The sequence below is a fragment of the Pocillopora damicornis genome, chromosome 2 (assembly GCF_964200805.1).
Source record: "Pocillopora damicornis chromosome 2, jaPocDami1.2, whole genome shotgun sequence".
In the NCBI taxonomy this organism is placed as follows: domain Eukaryota; kingdom Metazoa; phylum Cnidaria; class Anthozoa; order Scleractinia; family Pocilloporidae; genus Pocillopora; species Pocillopora damicornis.
In genome coordinates this window covers 5,855,376-5,873,191 of record NC_142671.1, presented here as the reverse complement: position 1 = coordinate 5,873,191, position 17,816 = coordinate 5,855,376, and the positions used below count along the sequence as shown (strand labels likewise).

General features: G+C 37.2%; 2 protein-coding genes across 2 annotated transcripts; one reads left to right on the top strand and one right to left on the bottom strand.

Annotated features, from left to right (window-relative positions):
* Window positions 1–243: 243 nt before the first annotated feature.
* On the bottom strand, window positions 244–5,953 carry LOC113665590 (thymidine phosphorylase). Its single transcript, XM_089198437.1, has 5 exons — window positions 5,790–5,953; window positions 5,099–5,485; window positions 3,391–3,609; window positions 1,998–2,252; window positions 244–1,679 (listed from the first exon to the last, which is right to left on the bottom strand). Exons 2-5 carry the CDS (start codon window positions 5,466–5,468, stop codon window positions 1,135–1,137), a joined length of 1,389 nt encoding a protein of 462 aa, XP_089054563.1. The 5' UTR covers window positions 5,469–5,485; window positions 5,790–5,953; the 3' UTR covers window positions 244–1,134.
* LOC113665599 (uncharacterized) lies at window positions 5,815–17,144 on the top strand. Its single transcript, XM_089198436.1, has 18 exons — window positions 5,815–6,340; window positions 7,849–7,877; window positions 8,310–8,409; window positions 8,725–8,768; window positions 9,563–9,641; window positions 9,937–10,007; window positions 10,540–10,771; window positions 10,943–11,039; window positions 12,280–12,308; window positions 12,744–13,033; window positions 13,310–13,406; window positions 14,156–14,229; window positions 14,742–14,817; window positions 14,972–15,060; window positions 15,205–15,274; window positions 15,867–15,926; window positions 16,015–16,089; window positions 16,583–17,144. Exons 1-18 carry the CDS (start codon window positions 6,113–6,115, stop codon window positions 16,661–16,663), a joined length of 1,821 nt encoding a protein of 606 aa, XP_089054562.1. The 5' UTR covers window positions 5,815–6,112; the 3' UTR covers window positions 16,664–17,144.
* Window positions 17,145–17,816: the final 672 nt, after the last annotated feature.

Here is a 17,816-nt window from a genome sequence, read left to right as displayed (position 1 = left end):
TAATATTAGAATTACAATGCTGAGAATTATTTTAACTTACTAACTGCTATATCTCACATAATATACCAAAAATAAGCTTGAAAATTTTCATCTTTGTGAAGGAAATTGATTAACATAATGAAAGTGACTATGTTTACAGCCATATGATTTATATTTGAATACTTGATTTAATACTGAATGAATAAATGAATACTTAATTTACTTGATATTTGAATATATGACTTTCATATATTCTTAACCGTATTTACAGCCATATATTACTCTTCATGTACATTTCAATTATTACACCAAATAAAATTTGAAATTATCATGAATTTGCACCTTGTTAATTATGTGGGTTCCAAACTAAAGCTATTAAAGCAGACATCACTGTTTCATTTTAAGATACAACAAGAAGTAAAGGAAGTCTCATTCATGATAACATACAAATATTTGAAACTATTATAGCCATAACTAAATAATGTCATAAATTAGGTACGCTCTATTCATTATTCAATTTGTTGCAAAGATGTTTCATTTGATTGTGTATTTCTGGCAAAGTATGTAACTCTAGGTATAATACTTTAAACTATTCAAGTCAACAACTGCATATAATTAAAACCAGTAGATTCAATTTTCCACCATTTTGACAATTTACTTGAGTAATGCTTTAAGTAGAGAGGGAGAGAGAGAGTTTCATGAATACTAAATTGTGTGAATGCTGATGATCAATGATGCTATTACAGTGGAGTGAGAGATGCAAATTGTGTGAATACTGAAAATCAATGATGCTATTACAATGGTGTGAAAGATGCAAATTATGTGAATACTGATGATCAATGATGCTATTACAGAGGAGTGAAAGATGCAAATATTTGGGAAGATACTATTCTAAACACTAATTTAAGCAAGAATGATTTTTGAACTATTTTCTTTAGAGGAAATGGTAAAGTAAACAAAATCTTATGAAAGTCTTGCCATCATGCAAAACTTCCCAGTCAGAATAACAAAATTAAACCTTCCTACACAAACCTTCATGAAGTGACAAGTACATACACCACTATCATTTTAGCAAATGTAAAAATAAAATACAATTGTATCATGAATCCTGGTTTAAAAAAATTTAGGTGATTTTCTCCACAAATTTTCTGTAATTCACTGACCAACAAAAATTGAATTTCGTCTTCTGCTGTCAATGACATCAAAAATTCTTGAAGCTATGGGTTTATCTGCAGTGCTACCATTTTCATTAATCTCCAAGGCACTTTTCAATTCAGCAATCTGAGAATCAGAAAGGTTACCATTGTGGTACACAGTCACCCATTTATCATCCTTACGAACAAATTGACCTACACGCACATCAAGGACAAACCCAACTCCATGATCAACTTTATCAGCCACATTACTTCTCCCTGCACCAAGCTTGTGACTCACTTTTGCGAGGACAAGAGCATCAATAACAGTCACAATTCCACTCTTGTCTACAACAAGGTCAAATCTTTTGGCAGCAATGGGTAAGATACTGAAGGGATCTGCATCTCGGGTACAGAGATTTTTAGCCAAATCTGGCGAGACTCCCTGTGCTTTCAGCATGTCACAGAATTTTTGAAGAGCTTTTCCATTTTCCAGTGCATCTGCAATGAGTTTTGCACCAGCTTTCTGTGATTCTACTTTGTTTAAAGCTTCAAGTATGTAACCACCTGAAGGAAATCAAATGTTGTCTTAAATAGAAAATATAGGCATAGATTATATACAAGTTTCCAAAAGCTACCAAAGAATTGTCAAGAAAGCTTTAAGGTTTACATAAAACCAGTAACTTATATTTCAGTTGCTATGAATAAATTCTAGCTTCACATTCATGGCAAGGCCTTTTGTCAATTGTTTCCAGGTCATTGGGTTCAGTTAGGTGGGAGGAGGAAAACTGATCAAGAAACCCTGGAGAAAGATCTCTTTGGAGTAAGGACGAGAACCTAAACGGCACACACGGCTGCACTATACCAGCCTACCACCATACTTGCCTTGTTCAGTCACAAGTTCTTTCAAATCTTTAGGGCCCCTTCCATTCAGACAGCTGATGGCTTCTGCAACCTCCACACTGTTACCTATAGCTTTTCCCAATGGTGCATCCATGGTGGTGATCAGGGCCACTGCCTTGATGCCTAAACCAACGCATATACCAACCATGGTCTGAGCAAGAGCCTGAGCTCTCTCCTCCGTGGTTGCAAAGGCTGCTTTGCCAACTTTTACATCCAGCACAAGGGCTGATGGGTTTTCTGATGGGAGGTGACAAAAAAAAAAAGGTCAATTTGACATTATCACTGGTATCATACAGTTATTGGATGAGGTTGACCGTGACATCATGAATTATTAATGCCAAGGTCTTAGTTATCTACCTGAGCCAAAGGTTAAGGTAGATAACACAGACAAGAGGTTTGATAATTCAAGATATCCAGTGAAAACCACATTTCGTAATTATTTTATGATACAAATTTTAAACAACCAGCAAAAGAAGACACTTCTCCCTGAGTTTGCAAAAGTTTGAGAACACTGCATATGATGACCCAGTATCTGCTGAAAATGTTGGGTTATCATGTGAATTTCATACTCTATTGTATATTGACTGTATGCTCTCCACCAATCAGAGTTTCCATGGTACGTCTGGCATGAAAATCTTTATAACTGACAAGGTGATTTTTTTCTGATAAAGAGCCACCCACCCCTTTTGACCATTGCCTTGCCTCATATCAGATGCTGGTTTTTCCTACCATATTCCAAGCCAAGCATTATACCATTATATCATTTTTTCCTTTCTGCCTGTTTTTCTACCAGTAATTCAATGGAATCAAGTTTATTTTCTCCCAGTCTGATTCTCCAACCTTATACCCAGGCAAGAGATTCAACACCTTTAGAATCTAATTTGAGGATAGAATGGCCAGTAAAATATTGATTAATTTTCTCATTCCAAAGGACAAATGGCCATAACCAAAGTTTGATATGAATGGTACCAAGCGTATCATAGATCATATGATCATAATTGCTGCTCTAATATTATAAACAGATAGAAAAGCCTCAACTGAGCTCTGTTCTATTATAAGGCACCCAGGAAGTGGCTAGAGCACAAAAGAAGTGTTTCTCCCCAAATCTTTCTGAAAATATCCATATTGTTCAGATAATCTGAGTTCACCTTCTATCGCAAAACCTTTGCAACATCAGACAGTTGATCTAAAAGTACTCGTACAAACACCATGGTCCTAGAGATTTTAACGAAGTATATTACATAGAAGGTCAACCTGAATTATTTCAGTGGTTGGAGGAAGGGATTGGGGAGAACAAATTCTCAGTGAGAGAGAAACAAGCTATATAAATATTCAAAGGTTTCTGATGCAAGTATACATCACAGCCATTGCATACCAGCAGCTTTCTTTGAGATAATAGAACTTGATATCAGAGGTATTGACGATACTGTAGCTGTAACATCCCTTATACGGTACAAAACGCGATCAGCAGGAACCACCGACTCCGTCTGTCCAACAATACAGCAGCCAACTTTTGCCAGCACATCACACATCTGCTTGGCGTCTAGATTCACTTGAAATCCTGGTATTGACTCTAACTTGTCTAAAGTTCCTCCTAAAGGAGATATAAAGTTGACAAAAATGAATTCAAGCATTCAACCTAACGTTTCCATAAAAAAACTTTTCTGAAATCTTTAAAAGTACCCGAGTTATCTAGATGACGTATTTTCAAATAAAAGTTAATAAATCAAGGTGTCATAATCTCGGACATGGCCGAATCCCCAAGGGGAACTTCGCCGCAACCGCTCACCTTGGGGCTCGTCTTTCCTGTTATTTCCATATTTTGTTTACATCGCACTGTTAAAAAAATTCATACGTGGAAGCTTTTTACTTATGGAAAGATCTTTGCTCATGGAAAAATCAAAAGCCGAAGAAACTCCTTAGTAAAAAAAAAGAAAAAAAACATGCCCGAAGAAGAAAGAAAGAGTACCATTCTGTCAAGAAAAGAAAAAAATTCCTTTGTGAAAGCGACTAGTACTGGCGTAGCTCCACGCTGGCGTCCAGATTTCGAACTAAGAAGTCACCGTCAAATCAAAATTTGCCACACATAATGTTAAAAACGAGGTTTCCCTTTTTTATTAAACAAGAATCAGCCTTGATACAAAAACATTATCAATCGCCTGGAATCGTAATTTTGAAAGCTGTCGATTCTTTGTCTTACTTCTCAGCACATTTCGCGGCTTTTTCCATTTTTGCCGTGGGTTTTGCCTTCGCCTTTAGCAACTTTGCCCATAATTGTATCGTCCTTCTCAACGCTCCACTGAAAAGTAAAACGTGTTTGCAATGGGATACTCTCCCGGGAAATCTTGATCATCTTCATTGACGCCAGGAGGTCTCGTTGTCCGATTGGTTTGCGGTTTTTAGGAGGCCAGATCTTCTGGCGTTGCGCGAGTTGTTTGCGAAACTGTATGACCTGAAATCTCGTATTTGATTTTGGGGGGAATACAACCACTTTGGGCGAAATTATAGAGTATATAAATTTGGCCGATTTTCGTCAAATTTCGCCAAAACATTCCGGGAATTACGACAAATGAAAGTGTGTCGGGAAATTATTCGTCCCGGGGTTTCCATTTACGCAACACGCATAACAAAAGAGTCAGACAAGTTTACGTTGATTGATGCCTTGTGAATAAGACTGTAATCATTTTGCACGTGCTGCGCTATCCGCTATCGTAGAACCTTCGATCGTTTCACGCTTTACCGGCTTCTGAAACTTCCTTAAGAGGAAAGTCGCTTAAATTATATTTTTATCGTAATCTGAAGTTATTAAGTTTTCTTTTGATATATAGTTTGCTTGGATTTTAGTGAAACTAGCGCGCGTACAAATTTTTTAGCGAAGGATACCCGCGAAGGTAGGAATTAACCTTTAGTATGTGTACAAATCGCTGATGCGTTGATGGCGTTCGGATATAATGAGTGGTTTGTTTGCAGTTGGTGGTTTTATCTTCAATTAGATGTAAACAAAAACAAACGTGGATGAAGTCTACCGTGATGTATTCTAAAGTTAAAACATCATTTCCAATTAAATAGAGAGTAGAGCATACCAGTATGACCAAGGCCTCGACCAGAAATCATCGGCACCTTCACTCCACACACAGCCAACGCGGGTGCGAGCGCTAAACTCACTTTATCCCCCACTCCTCCTGTTGAATGCTTATCTGCCACACTTCCTTGCCACTCTTCAGGCCACGTCAGAGAACTGCCTGACGAAAGCATCGCTTTTGTAAGGCTTACCGTTTCTTCCCGGTTCAGTCCCTTTAAATACATAGCCATGAGCATTGCGCCGATCTGGCTCTCAGACGCACCATTCGACGAGTAAGAAGCCTTCACGAAATGATGTATCTCTTCCTCGCTTAGTTCATCGCCATCCCTCTTTTTAGCGATCAGGTCTGGAATGCAGTATTCACTGGACATTTTAAAGAGTTACAACACTACAAATGATACAAATGAAAAGAGAACACAGCCCCCTAATTAGAGATACACGAATAACGCTTTCCAGACGAGTACCTCAAATTGTAACATGTATTGTTATATTTTTTTTAAGGTCTATGGCCACTCAGCCCACCTGACCCTAAGAAATTTTAGAACGTTTCCCAATTCAAGTTTCATTTAGCGTCAAACATAGTGAAATAATTCTACGCTGCAATAAGACACGTAAAGAATCTTAAGAATATTTAAATACAGAATATGTAGAGAGCTAGGAGCAAGGTGCTCGAAATTTCTACGTCCCCTCACCTCCCCCGATTGTAACAATATCGTCGCGGATGATATTCTTATTCATCACGTAGAGCTGTCAGTGATATGCTCATTGCTGTTTTGTGGTCAGAATGGGAGGAACAGATTTAAAAACGAAACATTATTCCGTAAATCCATTCGTAGAGTTAGAATAGCGGTGTTTTCAGTCAGCTGAATTTTTCGGTTGGTAAGCGTTCAGCGATGTCGATTGTTCTGCTGGCGCCCTGAACACGTTTCCATGGAACTTACGAGAACCACTGATTTTGGACCTGACCTGTGCACCCGGTCAGTCACTTATAGAAGACGCTGCGAGACATACGAAAATGCTTCCATCGATAACAAATGGACAATTCAGAATTGGTTCAAGTCCCATTCACGGTTTAAATGGTGTTCACGGAATTAGAATTTTAAACAACTCAAAAGCAAAGGACGAAGAAAGAAACTGTCCGAGTTTACCGCTCATTTCCGAGGGTTCCTTTACCTCGCTCGTCAGCAGGAGATCGGGGAAAACTTCTCCAAATGGTAAAGGATCAGAAAAAGGCAATGACCAGGCAAGTGAATTAGTTTTTACTAAAGAAAAATCGCGCACAACACTTATCTCTAAGTAATCCATTTCCTGCATGCTTAGTTTGTTTAAGAAATGAATACGCTCTTTGTTGATATTTCATGAAGGCATGCCGTGTTTATTTTGAAACTAATTATAAATATTTGGAAAGTAGAATTTCTGTATGGATAAACTTAAGCTAACGAAAGGAAATATTACGGAATTGTCTCAATCTCATCTGTCATTCCTAATTTCAAGGCGATGTAGGTAGGCTGATTTCAATGGATCGAATTATTTTGATTTGGCGTGACGCGAATTTGTGATTTGTTTGTGTTAAGGTAACAGAATATTTGATCATAAGTTTAATTACTTTCGGAGAGGTGTCCATACTGTCCGATTTCAGACGCCGTGGAAATAAATTTCTTCATGCCCATGCTGTAGTTCATGAAATGAAGAAATTCTAAACCGAGAGCGAATCTTGTTAGGAAAATTGCAGTCATGTAGAAAATTTATGTTGAAAGCGTCTTGCTTGCATTAGCAAATCTGGATACTTGGGCAGAAAATATGATCTTTTCAACAGACTGAGTCTAACAAATGTAAAAAACAGTATTATAAGGCAGACATTACCTTTGAAGCAGAAGTTGTATCCGCTTAAATAAGAGATGGGTTTTTAGGGTGTAAGGTTGTTGGGTGTGCTGGCATTTATACCGCGAAGTCACCAAATGTGTGAGCCTACAGTGTAGTTTACTAACAGAAGCTGGTTTACTTGGCCAAGAGGACTATCATGGCATCATTACTTGAGAAACCAAGCTGACATAAGAGTAGAAAAGTTCACAATTGTGGAAAAACACAACAATCAACTCTTTGTTAACCCTCTCACTCCCAAGATCTGATTGTGAATTCTCCCATTTAGCTGCATTACCTTGTAAATTGGTTACAAGAATTTGGTGATCAATCAGGGTAATGAATTCTAGCTGATAAGTTTGAGTATTTTCATTACCTGTTTGCTGGATAATGTGTAGATTTTATAGGGAGAAGTTATGTGTTAATCACCTCTAGGTCAGTTGAAGGGTCAACTAATATTACTGCCCTTAGTGCAGGAAAAAGTTTTCATGATGGTTTCTTAAAAGGAAATAAAGTTAGTGCAAAAAGCAAAAAAATTGTTTACATTATATCTGGCAATTATTGCTATTACTTTGTATCTGCATTAATTTGCTTCACATTTGGAAAAACAATCACACAATGATGAAACTTTGCATTTGAATGTCCATCGAGTCCGCTTGTTTAAATGTCAGTATTCCAGCATTTTAAAAATTATGAATAAATCTCGCATGAAAGAACACTGTTGGTATTCAAGGAATGAGCTTAACTCTAGGTACTCATTTCAAAATGGAGATTTAGGTTGTTGTTGGAATTTTAGGTGAGATAGATATTAAGACAGTTATGATGATATCTGTTACTGCTTTGGTTAAGTTCAACATAATTAATAATTGAATATCTTTTCTTTTTGAAAAGGGACTCAGTTCTAATGGAGGAATTGAAAGGTCAGTCTAGAACAAGTAACCATTAGGTATCTTTGAATATCACTGGTCATTACCTTTGGAATGACAGCGTCATTGATAATTTGGCTTATAATGTTGTAAATCACAAAAAAAACATTTACTTTGTTTCAAAGCAGGCATGGTTTTGTGAATATACTGTGAAATGTGTCAATCCATGCTGAATAACAATAAATTTCTTCAGAATACAGCCTCTATCCTGGAAACAAACTTTGTGATTTTGCAAATTCTTGGCTGTTCTCAAATAAGTGTCCTTTGTCCACATTATAATGCCACCTTACAAGTATGACTCAAGCACAACTTTTGAAAGAAAGTTGCTTGAGTTTTTACTTGTTCTTAAGATATGGTACAAAGGTGTAACAATTTTACTTTTAGTTTGTTTGATATTCTTTTAATAGATCTTTTTCTTTTTAATAGTGGATCGAGTGAGTTGAAAATGAAACAGTTGCAGCTTGATTGTGAATTTAAAAATGCTGAACGTGGTTGGTTCCCTCAAGGGCTTAACCCTCGCCTTGCTGTAAGTTGCAACAATCATTACTGTAACATTATAGTTGCAATAAGACTTAAATGTTTTCAGTATCATCCCCAACTGAAGAATTTTCTGGCTACTACCCAGACTTTTGTGGCTAAATTTCAGTGGTGTGAGATGTACTTTTTGGTTGCTGTACACCATTCCCCTTTCAACCAAAACATTGTCTTGCACTTGGAGGAAAGTATCTTGTGAATATTGCTTTCTTTTGTCAATCATTATGTCACCCTGCCAACTGAAAAAGTACTCCTGTAAGTTTGTTCTTTCAAATATTTATTTTATATCCTTTCTTTAATTGACCAGACCTCAAGTCGAGTCTCACACCTACCAGCAATGGGATTTCACATGTAAGTGAGAGGAGACAGAAAATGCTAAAAGATTATTAGCTACATGTATACAGACAAATAAAATTGGTCTGATTGTTAATAACGGAAATTGACTGCAATAACCAAAGGGTAAAAATTTAAGAATTTGTTCATGCTTAGCATGCGTATATAGAGTTTAATAATAGATGCACATGGGAAGTTTGGAGAGCACGAAAAATGCGTAAGAGTAGCTCGAGGTGCAGCTGAGAGCAACTCTAGCTTTTTGAGTGCTCTCCAAACTTCTCAAGTGCATCAATAACTCAATATATGCACAGCTAAAAGCATGAGAAAATTCTTTTATAACAGAGCAACAACAAGGATCTGCGTAAAGAAGCCTTTTATTGTGATAGAATGCAAAATTCTCACAACACACACAAAAAAAGTAAACAAACATCCCTATTGGCTGGTCAAAAACACACCACATTTTATACTTTGGTTTGAGTGAGAACATTTAATCCAGTTAACCGATAACTGTGGATGAAAAGCTCAAGTTTGAGGGGAAAATGGAGAAAATCAAACCCAAATGTCATAAAGTGTCACTAACAAAATGCTCTCGTCATCTTATTTATGCACAGGCAGCGTAAATAAAGATTTTGTTCATAGTGGCTCAATAGGATTTATATAGGGCAAGCACGTGTGCTATGTTATAATAGTCTAGTTTTCTCCAAAGCAGATGTAAATTAATTGACTGGTAGCTTTTACATTTTTGCAGTGAGTAAATTTTAAAGATGCTGACCATTTTCTTTTTTAATCTTATACCCTTTCTTAAATTTAAGGACAAGCACCTCTGAAAGATTAATACATCATCAATCAGTGGGTCAACCTGTGGAAAATTTACATAACAAGAGACAACTGGTAAATTAATATAATTCATAGATATCATCATTGCTCCAAATAGAGTCACCAACTTATTGTGGTTGGGTAGTTGCATGCCTCATTGAGTCCCCTCCCTCCCCTCCAGGGCTATGTTGAATAAAGTCTGGTACTCTTGGACCCTTGCTAATTACAAACAGAGACTAGACAAGGAGCAAAATCTGAGATTGGAGAAATAATATTCATGTATTGGGGAAATGCAAGAGGAAAAGGTTAAACATTGCTTGCTCAATTGTGCATTTTAAATCACGAGTTTTGATACTTTGATATGCTGTAGACAACAGATGACAACACCAACAAGAAAGGCTATCCAATGGCACCTGGTGGATCAACTGTTATTGGCACTAGGTCAGTTCTGGTTTTTCACACAGAATTCACTTTTCAGAAAGACCTTAAAAAATTGTAGCAAAGACAAAAGGATCTTCTAAAATACCTCCATCTCTTACAGTAAACCTTTCTTATCTGTAAGAGATTTTCAACAATATGTTAGTTCTGGTAAAGATATTTTAATACTTTTTGCAGACTGCAATAGTGGTGAATTCCTTTTGGATCTTGAAAGAAATGGTAAATCTCTCATGATCCTCATTAATGTACCCAAACTCTTGAAGTTTTCATCTCCAGCCAAAACTAGGTTGTTAAAACTGTCATCTTCATCATTAACTTTGTACATGTCTTATTTTTGAGTTAAGAACAGCACCAAAAGTTACTCAAAACTTACTAAAATATTGAATGAATCATGATTGAACATTTATTTATATAAATGTTGCTCTGCTATCTGGGTGAGAAGTTTCTAAAATTGTATATCATTCAGTCCCTGAGCTGTTTTTATGCTCAGTAATCTGCATTGATTTATTTTTATTGATTTTACCTCTGTTTTCAGATATAGGATGCCATCAGTAGGAAATGCTGTTTCTCCAACTAAAGATGTATCTGTGGCCTTATCATCAAATCTGTCTGAACTTGCCTCCCCCCGTAAAATACACAAAAGAGGTGTTAGTAAACCTAAAGAATTAGAAATACACTCACAATCATGTTCTTGTCGACGTCACACACAAGAGAGAGATCAAAAGGCAACCCTTAAATCAAGATCTTTAGATAGTTTGAGAAAAGAGGTAAGTTTCACATGTATGGTTAGGTATAAACATTCTCGATGTTTAATTCTGCTTTTCAGTATTTTTATAATTTTTTTAAGAAATGTCTTTTTACAGTTATTTGTAATTGAGTAAAGCTTTTATCGCAGTGTTAACAGATTGATTTTGACAAGTGTTCCTGTTTTTGCTCAGCGATTGAACAAAGTTGAAAGAAAGGAAGGTCTTAACAATAAAAAAACAGTAAAACCAACCGACAGGCCTCCTCCAAAGAAGCAGCAAATGCCCAATGGTATGAAAGTCATGAGCATTCTTATTTTGTAACATCATATGCTGTACAGTATGTGAAGGTAGAGTCTGAGACTACAAGCCATGTGGACTGTCTTGCGAGACCGGTTTCTTGAACATGAAGTGCACAGGAATATTGTTTTATAGTTGAATGTCCCAATTATATGCTGCCAGGCAAATTCAAGAAGATCTTAAAGTGAATAACTTGTTCACTGATTGCATCATGAACATTGTGAAAGGAAGTGTGACTGAAATGTGAAAGTATTGGACTCAAAATTGACTTATTCCAGGTTAAAAAACTGCTTCGACCAGTATTTGGTCCTTGTAGTCTTGGGTTCCACCACTTGCCTGAGTTTCCTTCCACCAGTTGGAGAACTTGTTAAACATTTTTCTTTAAATGTGAATTATTTGTTTAAGGATTCTTGAGTAAAGAGCTTGAATACCAACTGGAGTAGCTTAGTGCATTTCCGCAATGAAATATAACGATAACGTAATCTATGGTCCATAGCAGGCTATCTTGTCAGCAATTGTTCAGGTTTTCCTGACATGTTGTTTTTACCCATTTGTAATCCAGGGCCCAGTTGTTCAACAGCCAATAAGTGCTACCCTTAGGTCAAATTTCAATGCAGGTTTCTTTATTTCCTTTAAAAGCTTGTTCAGGGTGTTTTCTCTATTCTCCTTGGTGCATCCAATCACAACATTGTAGACAAAAAAATTATGCTGGATTTTCTTTTAAAGCTTTTAGATCTAAAATCAAATTTGCACTAATCTTGGGCTATCTTAACCCATCTTTGAACAACCTGGTCCAGGGTGGAGAGAGGCATTTTGTGTATTTAGTGTCTTGATCAAGAACATGTTGGTGTATGGGATATGTTTTGTTGTTAAATACTTAGACTTTCATTCGATAAAACAAGCACTTTGATTGGTTGATTCTTTGTCACGTACCTCTGATCAAATTAAAATGTATCCCGACCGGGATATAATAATTATTGCACTGTTGTTGCTGCATGCAGAGTACAACAGCACATGATTGTTTAAGGGAAGGTCTAAATATATAACAAAGCACTTAATGTATGGTCACAAGAGAAACTGGTTAGTTTTGTTTTCTTTCAAGTCCTGATGTTTCCTGAGATGAAGTTGAGGGAAACATCAGGACTCCAGGGAAAACAAAAGTAACTGTTTCCCTCAGGACCATATATTAGGTGTATATTTTTTGCCTCACTTGGTACTTGTTTTATCTTCAGTATTAGATGTTCCACAGTCAAGGAGAAAGGTGATGTATTTTCTTCTTGTCTTCTTTTAAATTGCTAAAACATGTTTTAATTCATTGAGCAAAAAAGTTTCAGGTAGTTTAGAGGCCACAACAACAGCAGTAAGAAGTGATACCTGATATAACATTTAATTTCTTTAAACAATGATTGTATCTCAATGCAGTTTAGCTTGACATCAAGGGCTCTTGTTTCCCTAATCCTGTCACTCCCTAATCTCATTATTGTAGTAATTCTCCTTACTGTCTGCCAGACAATTCTTGTAATGTTAGTTCTGAGAATTTGGTATTGGATCCCCTTACTAGATATTGTAGCGGTGTTGTATGGAGAATTTCTGTCTTGGTCTTGGTCACTCATGGAAGTTAAAGGCTTAACAATTATTTCTTTTCTTGTTTGTTTTATTAGTAATGAAACATTCAATTTTTTTTTGCTCTTTATAGAGTAAAAGGGCAAATGTACTTGCATCAGACAGCTTCTCTAATCTCCCTGACTACCAAAAACGAGTTAAGAAGTCTACATCCAAACTGACTGGTCAGACAAACCTTAAATCCCTAATGAAAGTGAAGGAAGTCAACAGGACAGAACCAGTACCCAGAATTGACATTGCAACCGAAGAACACTTAGAGGAGTTGATGATTTATGTCGAAAATTTTGATGAAGACCATGGTAATAAAAGGGAAAAAGAAGATGTTGTTGAGCAGATGGATTTAGAATATTCAAAAGACGAGAGGTTTGTTACAAACCAAGATCAAGGTTAATAATGGCATTGTTTATCAAGAAACTTGTTATTTCTGAATAGGCTTCAAGGCCGTAAGAATGAGTTTATACCAGTGATATAAAAAAGAAAGAAAACTTTATGGCAGAATTAGAGGGGAGGGGATGTGAATCATTTTTCTTCTTGTTCCTGTGTGTGTTTGATATCCAGGAAAGTTTTCCAGTTCTTTATTTTTTTTATGAATCGAGCTCATCTTCAACTGTTTTAAGTTGTTCCCTTTTTGTGTTATAGGGAGCTCAAAGAACAGTCCAGTAGATTAGACGTCACATCTGCGGCCTCCTTAACTGTGTGTGAGCCACAACGATCAGTCACACCCAGGCTTTTAAAGGTTGGGATATGATGGTGATAGACCAGTTTTTTATTGCGTTTTGTTGAACCAAAATTAAAGCTTTTAAAATGGCTAATCGGAGCTAAGGAAAAAATCACCAGTCTGGGAGTCTGTGAGAAATCAAACTGAGCACTGGTACGTATTACCTTAACGTTAAAACCTGAGAAAACGAGATACCCAATTCGTGTTTGGATTTAGTTGTACATCGATTGGCAGAGAAGGTGGTGTGAATGTTTTTAACCAATACTGAGTGGTGTTAGAAAACTAATGTACCGATTAACCGGTTTGCTTGCGTTTGGCTTTACTTCATTCTGTAGTTGGTCACAATTTTCCGCTTCTTTCTCGACCAATCAGATGTCAGACCTTGTGATTTTTTCCTTTGTTATGATTGGCCGTTGTGAACACATTGGCTCTTGTTTGACCGAAAAACACTCCTGAGTATGATCCATGTTTCAGACACCCTATGAAGCGCTCATACAAAAAATTGTTTTTCATCAATATTGAGAACATTTCCTTTTAAATTTAAATGCACAATTCGACTAGGGTGTAAGAACAATTCAGTTTTGCTTTCAGAGAAGTCACGCCCTCCATCTCGCGTGTCTCTTCTTACGTGTGTTAAAGGGGTTAGTTGCGTTGCCGAGCGGCTGGTACGCATCACTTACACCAGTTAAGCGTGAACGGTATTAGGTCTTGTTATTTTTAAAGTTGTTTGCTTATTTTTATTTAACTCGTCCTACTAAATGCCGCAGGTTTCGTCAGATCAACAAAAGGATCTTTCCACCTTATCTGCAATTTTCAAAAAGTTGGACACTGATTGTGATGGGTTAGTGATTTTTAAATGCGTTCTTTGTATGACGAAAGGGGTGAAAGGACTGCTGTGATCCTTTCTGCTCAATGTATCGGTTTCATGTAGTTTTGATCTTTCTGGGGGGTGGGGGGGGGTGGAGGGTGCAGTGGCGATGAGTACATCTAAGGACTGTGGAGTATGTTTTGTGACGGTTAAACACATTTGGTGACGGTCAAGTGAGTCAATTGACAGTTAGATACGTCTAGTGACGATCAAACGCGACGTTCAGTGAAGGTGAAGTGCACTTAGAGGGGGATGTTTTGTGATGGATGGGGCTGCATTATGACTGACTTGCAAGACAGTTGGGATGTCAGATGTAGTGACGTATTATAGACTAGTGATGGCTGGCGTGGCATGAGTACGTCAAAGGTTGAAAGGGAAATATCTCTTTTTATTATTTTTGTTTTCGTTTTGATATCTACAGTTAATGGCTTATCAATCAGGTTAGCTCTTTTTACCTGACTTTTTTAACTGATTTTTGTTATTAGACACTTATCTTTTGCTGAACTGAAGAAAAGCCTTCCACCGCATGTAACAAGAAAACAAGTTAGTTACCTGAAAAAGGTAAACATCGGCTAATGGTAAATATTTGGTAAATAGCCATACTCATTCACCACCACCACCACCCCCCCCCCCCCCGAGAGATTATCGGTGGAAATGTTTTTATCTCTGGTTTCTGTTGTTGTTATTGTTGCTTAAAATCCTGTCTATATTCCAGATTTACGACATAGCTTGTGAGAGTACTTACTTTGGTTTGGAGGAGTTCACAGCCACTCATCAGATGTGCGATCTTTTAGCCAAATCAAGGTGAAGTCAACTTTACTCTTACTGATGAAAAGGTTTCGATACGAGTGCACTCACATTGGCAAGCTATTCTTGACAACTTCTCGCGGCTTCAACAATTTACCTTGATACCGTGTGTCAAATTGCTTTCCTTTTTTTGTCCCTCAGTTCTGCTGTCTCAAATGCACTCAACAGCCTGGATTATTCCTCAGTGGACTTCTGGCTTAGCACTTTCATGGTAATGAATGAAACTGTCTGAATTATTGAAAAACTTAACGTTTTATCTCGCATGATGGTAGCTCATATTCCTCGCTCGCTTGTTTCTAAGAGTAAATGAGTGAACGTTACTGGATATCAATACATGTACATTTTATGCATCAATAAAAGACCCGTGTAATTTATAGGACGACTTTATCGGCTTGTTAATAGATTAACTTAAATCCTCCGACCGTGATTCCAAGAGCGATTCCATTTGTGAGGAAGGAAACTACACAAGCCATGCAAAGTGTCGAGGATTTTTGAAAGCGGCCGAAATTCAGCTTACCTTATGTTCAGTTTCTATACCAAAAAGACACGTTCTTTGACTCATTTTAGCTCTTTTTCAGCTGTTTAGTCTCGCCACATAACACGCTCTCTCCATCAAGTGACAAGGGCGTGACGAAGCATCGGTAATAGCGGGATGAATGTTCAATTCTAGGAATGTTTCTTTTCCTCAAAGAACGCGAGCTTTTTTTTTTTTTCCAGTATTCGATGAAAACGATTGAAGTCGTGAAAAGTACGAACTGTGTCACTAAACATAAACCAGACATAACATATTTCCCATTTTCCAGGAATCTTTCTGCAAAGTTGACAAAAAGCAGAGTGGAACCATAGATATGCAGTCTTTTGAGGTAATTATCTTGTGACCTACAAAAAACCGAGACTAAATTTGCGAAAGTTGTTCTTGTTCATCTTACGCCACGTAATATTTTTTTATAGAACATGCTGGCCTCTCTTATCAACGTTCATCCGGACTCCTTTATTCTGCAGAGGATTCTTAGTACTGTAAATAAGGTAAGCTCTATTCTTTTTGTTATTCTGCCAAAGTATCAGCAACCTAAGTGTTTTTATTAAGTCAGATACACAGAAAGCTTTGTTGTTCATGACTAATCGTCGTACATGTATTTACAGCCTGAATCGGTTCATTTTTGTGATTCGAAGCCTTGTAACCACCTACTCTATTTCGCTCTCGAGTGAGTTTTCAGTGGAATCGTATTTGATAAATTGATTCAAATCTACCACCTTATCGGGCAATAGAAAGTGAAGAAATACTATCAACAGGAATAGTAGGCATTATTTAACAACAACAACAAAAAAAACTACGGGGAATAAACGCTGAAAAGGGAAGACGCGAACGGAACACTAGAACCCATGCGAGGCGCCCACCCTTGTTCCAGGCAGGTATTTTGTGGGGACAAGCAATAAATGAGGGCGGCAATCAGTTGAAACTGTCCTGTATCAGGTAGGCTACTCATATGATTTTTCTGTTCTTCGTCTCTATGTTCAGACCACACATGATACCATTAGTGGCGTGGAATTACTGACATACATTCCGTACTTTATGACTGCCGCACCAAAAGACACCTAGTTCAACGCGGATGAATGCAAATGCAGTTATACTACTGATAGCGAGACTATGTCACAGTGCATTGATTCATTTATGGTATCGTGCGCTTTTCACTATTTATCGTTGTGATTGGCATATGAATGTCATCTGCTGGGGTGTGCAAATTCCTCGTCAGATATGTATGGTATGTGAGCGTGGCTCAAAAGACTGTCAGCTGTCATAGAGGTCATCAACTTGGAAAACCCAACCTTGATGAGGGACAAAGAATCAAGATGGTATAACAACCCTTTCATGCGGTGAAATAGAGATTTCGAATGGATTCCGACTTCTCAGAAACGATCGTGATGAGTCGTAGTTCCAGGGTTACACACATAATAGTTGGGCATTCATGTACAAGATTATAGTGCTACAATGGAAATTAAAGGATATAACGCGCAATTATTTTATTACTTTACATAGTTTATCAATAAAAGATGTTTAAAATTTTTGTACTGAACTGAAATAATTTAATTGTGGTTATTTGATCGATAGGTAAAAGTGAATTCTGAAAGAAGGAAGTAAATCTCTCTCCTGGAAACTTGATAAGAAATTACAGTGGTTGAAACGAAGAATTAGCTTAAATATCGCAGTGACTGCTTCGAACCAAAGGAAATATTAAGAAATACACAAACGACAAAAGTCCAGTCATCAGTTATTTATGATACAACGAAGTTGTCTTTGATTGTTATGCTGTCTTTATTTCCTGATGGAAGACTGTTGCCTTGTCTCTTTGAAGTACAAGGGGTTATGCAAAATGCCTGAAGCTCATCTTTTGTCGACTCGAGCACAGGGCTCTTCTCTCTTACTAAGCGTAAGCTGAGTTTGGTTTTGAAAATTACACTGGTACATATACTCGTGAATAAAGGGGGTAAGTTTCTAAAGAAAGTATGGTGCTGAAGAGTATAGCAGGGTAATCTAGTGTTATCAACTGTCTTGATAATGTAAATTGGCCACCAAAAGGAGTTAAAAAGCTGATGTTTCGAGCGTTAGCCCTTTGTCAATCGCTGACGGAGGGCCAAAGCTCGAAACGTCAGCTTTTAAACTCTTAACTTTACGAGCAAACCGTACGTCTCTGTCATGTTCTTTTATGCTTTGTCGCATTGATCACCTAGTTCCACCGATATACACTTTGCCT